Source organism: Littorina saxatilis, linkage group LG17, assembly GCF_037325665.1.
Source record: "Littorina saxatilis isolate snail1 linkage group LG17, US_GU_Lsax_2.0, whole genome shotgun sequence".
NCBI classification, from domain to species: Eukaryota; Metazoa; Mollusca; class Gastropoda; order Littorinimorpha; family Littorinidae; genus Littorina; species Littorina saxatilis.
Genome location: NC_090261.1, coordinates 66,476,851 through 66,484,054, shown reverse-complemented (window position 1 = coordinate 66,484,054; position 7,204 = coordinate 66,476,851). Strand labels below are relative to the sequence as shown.

Sequence of the window (7,204 nt, the reverse complement as noted above, 5' to 3'; positions counted from 1 at the left end):
CGTTTTGCTGATTGTGAAGGCTGTTCAAAGGCCCGTTCTGCTGCCTGTGAAGGCTGTTCAAAGGCCCGTTCTGCTGATTGTGAAGGCTGTTCGGCGCCATCCATGATCAAGAAGACGTTTTGGTAGTTAGGTCAGTCGAGAATGAACGGTACTGCAGCTACTGCTGAGATAGGAACTTTGTCTTCGCTCGAAGTCAAGGTCTCAAGAATGACGTAAAACAGCGAGTCAGTTACGTCATTGTATTACGTAGGTCCCACAGAAGTGTGTGTGTGTGTCACAGGCGCTCGACACGTGGTGGGCGGGGCTTATATCTTGGATGTCACTTAGTTAGGGTGATGGACGGTCGTCTCTACTCGTCTTGAGAGCACGTAGTCCAACTCACAGGCCCCGCCCACTTTGATCCCGCCCCCTCGTCAGTGACGAGTGCATCGTGGTGTGTGTGAGTGCAGTCACTTGTGTGTGTGCGTGACTCCGTGCGTGCGCGTCAGTGTTGGTGTGTGTGTGTGTGCCGTGTGTGTGTGTGTGTGTGAGAGAGAGTTAAAGCCGCCAAGAACGTAACTGGTTGCACGTGATCAATTGTCAGTGTCCCCGGGAATCCGGACTGAGGTGGGTTTAAAAATACGTCCCACCGGGGTTAAAAAAAGAAAGGTGGTGATGACAGGCACTCGTTACGAGGTGGGCGAGGTCTATGTCTTGGATGTCACTTGTGATGGACGGTTGTCTTTTCTTATGGTTTATATAAGGTAGTAATAGTAGAAGTCTTGAGAGCACACAGGCCCCGCCCACTTTGATCCCGACCCACTCGTGACGAGTGCCTGTTGTGGTGATGATGTGTCATGTGTCTGTCGCCGCCGGTATAATCATTTTGTTAATCAGCCCATGTCAGGCATAAATGAGATGTTCATTATATTTAGTCAAGTTTTGACTAAATATTTTAACATCGAGGGGGAATCGAAACGAGGGTCGTGGTGTATGTGCGTGTGTCTGTCTGTCTGTCTGTGTGTGTGTGTGTAGAGCGATTCAGACTAAACTACTGGACCGATCTTTATGAAATTTGACATGAGAGTTCCTGGGTATGAAATCCCCGAACGTTTTTTTCATTTTTTTGATAAATGTCTTTGATGACGTCATATCCGGCTTTTCGTGAAAGTTGAGGCGGCACTGTCACGCCCTCATTTTTCAACCAAATTGGTTGAAATTTTGGTCAAGTAATCTTCGACGAAGCCCGGGGTTCGGTATTGCATTTCAGCTTGGTGGCTTAAAAATTAATTAATGACTTTGGTCATTAAAAATCTGAAAATTGTAAAAAAAAATAAAAATTTATAAAACGATCCAAATTTACGTTTATCTTATTCTCCATCATTTGCTGATTCCAAAAACATATAAATATGTTATATTCGGATTAAAAACAAGCTCTGAAAATTAAATATATAAAAATTATTATCAAAATTAAATTGTCCAAATCAATTTAAAAACACTTTCATCTTATTCCTTGTCGGTTCCTGATTCCAAAAACATATAGATATGATATGTTTGGATTAAAAACACGCTCAGAAAGTTAAAACAAAGAGAGGTACAGAAAAGCGTGCTATCCTTCTTAGCGCAACTACTACCCCGCTCTTCTTGTCAATTTCACTGCCTTTGCCATGAGCGGTGGCCTGACGATGCTACGAGTAAAATGGCATTGCGTTTCATTCTGTGAGTTCGACAGCTACTTGACTAAATATTGTATTTTCGCCTTACGCGACTTGTTTTGTGTTTGGTTTTGGTTGAATTGTCGGATTGTCCAGGCTAGGCTGTCAGCACACTTAGGCCGCCTGATCAACTGCTTAGTTTAACAGTAGACAAGTCGTTTAGACACCTGTAGATCCAAATATTCATTGCCCTTCGCTTCTAAAAGAAACACAGGGCCGGACCCAGGGGGGGGGGGGGGGGGGGGGGGGTTCCAGGGGTTCCGGAACCCCACCCCTGGAAAAAGCATGTACCTTGCTTTGAGTGTTTTTAAAAAATTTTTTAAATAAATTTTGTGTGTGTCTCTAACAAATTTTATTCAATGTGAAATCCGATGAGAAAAAGGTACCCCCCCCCCCCCCCCCCCCCCCCCCACAATGCTGCTCTAAACCCTCAAAACAAGGTCCAGAATGCACCAGATTGCACAGATTTTAACCGTTTTTCAAAAATTTTCCGGGGGAGCATGCCCCCGGACCCCCCTAGTCCGCGCGCCTGCAAAGCAGGCGCGCGCTTGTGGCTTCGCTGATTTGCCCCCCCCCCCCAAAAGGAGGAACCCCCCCTTACAACTCATTTGGTCCGGCCCTGAAACCCAAACATGCGAGACTTCGTAGCTATAGTGTGAGCAATAAATAAGTCTTCTTTCACGCCGCGAAGTTTTTTTTGTTAACTTCTTCTTCTTCTTCTTCTGCGTTCGTGGGCTGAAACTCCCACGTACACTCGTGTTTTTACACGAGTGGAATTTTACGTGTATGACCGTTTTTACCCCGCCATTAAGGCAGCCATACGCCGCTTTCGGAGGAAGCATGCTGGGTATTTTCGTGTCACAGTTTCTGTAACCCACCGAACTCTGACATGGATTACAGGATCTTTTCCGTGCGCACTTGGTCTTGTGCTTGCGTGTACACACGAAGGGGGATAAGCCACTAGCAGGTCTGCACATAAGGCACAAAAAAAAAAGTCTGTTTACGGTATCCCGACCGACCCTATTTTTTCGCGCGACCCTTGACTTTTTTTTTGGCATTTGGGAAAAAAAAAATTAAAAAAAATTTAAATTAAAAAAAAAAGTCTTTGTTTTTTTGGCAAAATAATTTAATAATATGTTTTTTTGGAAAACAAAAATTAAAAAAAAATCCCGACCTACCGACCCTATTTTTTTGGCCTATGTTACCGTAAACAGACTAATTTTTTTGTTTGGCCTAAGTTGACCTGGGAGATCGGAAAAATCTCCACACTTAACCCACCAGGCGGCCGCGGCCGGGATTCGAACCCTCGACGAGGCCGACGTCTTACCACCCCGCCACAGCGTCCGTCTAGCTTGTTTGTGTGTTTGTTGAAGTCGTTTTTTAAAAAATGTTTTGTTTGCGTTTTGTTTCAGTAATTGAGTATTTTTAAAACCAAAACAACTTTTGACATGGAACATGCTTTTTTTCATGACTACACAGGGCTCCCCACAGACGCCCGTCCTAGAGGGTCCCGGGACCACCCATTTGGAATGTTTAGAGGGTCCAAGGACCCCCAAACCAGAGTTTTAGAGGGTCCCTAAATTGTGACCCCCTATGTACATATAACGAATTGTGATCACGAATAATGCGATATGAATGCGGAGTTCTTATTACCAGAATATTCGAGGACACTTCAACTAAACCGCGTGAAACTGGCATAATTTGTGCTTGCACTTTGACTAAGCTGACGACTGCAGTTTGAAAAGAGTATACGGGACGCACGACAACGGAAATTTAGTTCGTCCCGGTGTAACACGAGAAAATTACTCACACGAGATTTTTACTCCGGAGTAAACATTTCGTACGAAAAAGTTACTCCCTTTACGAAAAAAGCACTCCCCCGTTGCACGAGAAAATTACTCCCCAAGACAGGTGAGTTCCGAGTAAACATTTCGTACAAAAACGTTACTCCCCTGACGAATAAATAACGAATAAATTACTTCACCCCACACGAGCAATTTAACTTCCCATGCCAGGTGTACGAAATTTTTACTCCCTTGTCCCCTGTTAGTCTTGGTGGTGGAAGGGGTGGAAGGAGGGTAGCGCGACATTCGTTTGCGCGAGATCACTTCTTGGCATTATCCCTTCGCCCGCATCCCATTTTTGCGTACGAGATTTTTACTGGAAGTAAAAAAAATGGGGAGTAAAAATTTCGTGGAGGGAGTAATTTTTTCGTGCCTTGGGGAGTTCTTTTCTCGTACGAAAAATTTACTCGGAGTAAGAATTTCGTACGAAATTTTTACTCCGGAGTAAATTTTTCGTGGAGTAAAAATTTCGTGTTACACCGGGACCCCCTCCATGAATTTCTGGTACGTGATTTCGGCTTCTAGTGCGTATAGGACGCAGGGACGCGCTCTATATCTCATCTGTTATAATCTCTGGTGACCAGGGCAAAGTAACACTGTCTTATTGCTCACTGTGGTATGTTCCAGTCTGAAGGGAAATTACCTTTGATCCTAGTGATGATAATTATTGCGGTTACTTCCCTTTGAGCCTTCACTAACAGCAAAGATTGGTTGGTAATAAAGGTTGATCAGCATGTCCCACATAGCCTTGGGGTCTTTAACTCCTCTCAGTACCTGCAAATTAGCTTCTTCTTGTGTGTGTGTGTGTGTGTGTGATAGTTCTGCTGACCTTTGTCTGAAAAAAACACTAAAAAAGGAAACAAACCCATACACAAACCTTTGGACTCTCATCATCTTGATATTCGGAAGTCCATGTCAACTGAGCCAAGTTGATTATCTCATTTTGTGTATGTCCGTCCATAACCATTACAACAACAAAAATTAGGCTGATGTACTTTTGAATGTTTCGTTTTGTCAATAATTTAACGTTCCAATCTGCAATCACTAACTAGCCTTTCTTCAATGTTTTTAAATTTTGGAACATTAGCAGTCTGTCTGGGTTGAATTGTTATCTATTTATTCATTTTTTTCAGGTTAAATGCATTATCTTCAGACTTTTCCATCTACACTTGATGAATAGTGTGTGTGTGTACGTGTGTGTGTGTGTGTGTGTGTGTGTGTGTGTGTGTGTGTGTGTGTGTGTATGCTTGCATGTCTGTTTAAAATCAAACCAAACACATACATACAGTTGTGAACAGGACAACCTTAATGATTACAACTGCTATAGAAGACACTTAACATAGCTTTTTCTGTTTTTCATCATTTTATTTCCAGAGACTAAAAGCAGAGTTCATTTTGATGTAATTGGGTAGTGCATTATAATGCAGACAGATTTTGATCATAACATATAAATCGTAAGTTTCAGTAGCATTCATACACAGCAATAAGGAGATCCTCACAAAGTAAAATGTCATAAGTTCTTCTGCTGTACAGGCAGCATACCCAGGTTCGTTATAGCTGGACTCCACTGTAGAAGGAAAACGGAAGTATTGAAGCATCTTACCCTTTAGTGTCCCTTTTTCACAACCCCAAACTGTACCACAATACTGATAGTGACAAGGGCACTTGTGACATATATGCAAATATAAAATACTGTGTTGTCTAGCAACTGTAAATAATCCTCAGTGTATGGTTCCGTGATAAATGATGAGTGATATTGGCCAGTGTATAGCACAATCCAAAACCAATGATAAAATTTATCATGGTGAAATTCACATGACAACTACACCCAAGTGTTCTGAATCAGAGATGAGTTGTGATAATACTGAAAGTGTGAAAAGGTTTACAATAACACTAACACACATATATATGCAGAATAAACCCACAGACAATTTGCACTTCTTCAATTGTACATGAACATGTACAAATAGCACACTACAATAGGAAGGTCTAATACCACTTGGTAACAGGTTTGTTTATCACAAATGCTGTGCAAAAGGGCAAACCAGCATGAACGACACTGACTGGTCAACTGTGTGACACACAGATTTAATGCAGAAATACTGATTGTGGAATAACATTTTGATTATACATGCAATTTTGACATACATGTAATACTGTGATTGTGCAAAAATAGGAGAGAAGGCAGACCAAAAAATACCCATGGATGTTTGGTAGGCAGGACATGTCCTTGCCCTTTCTCAATTTATCTTTGATCAAACATAGTGACTATAACTGTGCCAGGCTTACCCAGAATAACCAGTAAACTCTTGTCTACTTGCCTTCTAAAACTGTTAAACACCTGTTAAAAATACAGGTTTACAAAAGCAACAGCAAAGGGGATCTTCGACAGAAAGCATCTTCTCCAAACAACTGCTGCCACAGAAACACAAGTCTCTTCATGTTTCATAACTTTCCAAAGCATTTTTGTGTGAAGAAATTGTGAACAAGGCAGCTTCTTTAAAATGAAAGTAGATCTATGTGATGCTCGACTGATCTTTTATCCAGAGATGTCAGAGCGTAGTAAGACAAATGTTGCTGTTTTATCCAGAGATTGGAGCCTGGTAGAAGATAAGAGCCTCAAGTTACAGGGTGGTCCACTGGGCCACCACTGAAACAAACAGGTCAATATTTCATTGAAAGACCTACTGCTTTAAGAAACATTCACAGTCCACAAGATCCCAGAGTTACTCACACCTTTCACAACACACACACACAAACACACAAACAACAACAACAACAACAACAACAACAACAACAACAACAACAACAACAACACAGACAGTCACAGAAAATGTGATGTAGACCAACAACAACAACAAAACCCACCCAGGCAGTGACAGAAAATGTAATGTAGAGCAAACATAACACCTAGCTGTTCAGGTTAAGAGGACACACGCACACACAATCTCTCTCACCCCCCCCCCCCCTCCCCCTCCCCGCCTCACAGTACGTACACTGCACACACTTCCCCTCGTCAGTGAACACATGCCAGAACCAACATCAACTCACGGTGTTGAGAGGGATAGTGACGCCTTTCAAGGTGTGTCGGAGCGTTGACGGCAAAGTTGGTGCGCGGCTCCTTGACGAAGCCTCCGTCCTCAAAAAGATGGCTCTCCAAGTGATGGTTGTAATGCCGCATGTTTTTGCGGCACCAGTCTTCCTCCTTCATTCGCTCCACTGCACACCACGTCTCGCGGTGCTCACACATGGCCGTGATCTGATCTTGCTTGGCAGGCTGCTGTTCAGCCATTCTTCGGGTTTGACGATAACTTTGTACGAAAACTGCGTCGAAAAATGAATGTGAGCCGAAGAATGACTTCTATTGTTTTTTCCGAGTGCCTTTTTACCTCTTCCGACGCTGTACGTTGCTATGATATTGATAACAAAATAGTCCTGGAACGATCAGATTCTGTATATTGTTTGATGTCTGTCAAAATATTGGTTCATGGTTTTCGCTATTTTGCATTTTTATGAAAAGAAACATGGAAAAAAAGAGTAATAAAAGGCAAACAAAAAAGAAAACTCAGCGTGAGAGCGCGTAATAATATCCCAGCTGCTTGTAAGGGACGCAACTGTGCTTGTCATTTTTAGATCGTCTGCTGAAGAGTTATTCTTTCAGAGCTG

At 42.5% G+C, this 7,204-nt stretch overlaps 1 protein-coding gene across 1 annotated transcript; it reads right to left on the bottom strand.

Moving 5' to 3' along the window:
* Positions 1-4,882: 4,882 nt before the first annotated feature.
* LOC138952225 (uncharacterized) lies at positions 4,883-6,928 on the bottom strand. Its single transcript, XM_070323842.1, has 2 exons — positions 6,590-6,928; positions 4,883-6,188 (listed from the first exon to the last, which is right to left on the bottom strand). Exons 1-2 carry the CDS (start codon positions 6,828-6,830, stop codon positions 6,163-6,165), a joined length of 267 nt encoding a protein of 88 aa, XP_070179943.1. The 5' UTR covers positions 6,831-6,928; the 3' UTR covers positions 4,883-6,162.
* Between the last annotated feature and the right edge of the window lie 276 nt (positions 6,929-7,204).

Bases quoted from the DNA above. Each gene is read 5' to 3' on its own strand.
- LOC138952225 (XM_070323842.1), bottom strand. From the start codon at position 6,830: ATGGCTGAACAGCAGCCTGCCAAGCAAGATCAGATCACGGCCATGTGT. The intron at 6,189-6,589 runs GTGAGTTGATGT...TGTTTGTTTCAG, and splicing joins TCACTATCCCTCTCAACACC to TGGTGGCCCAGTGGACCACC.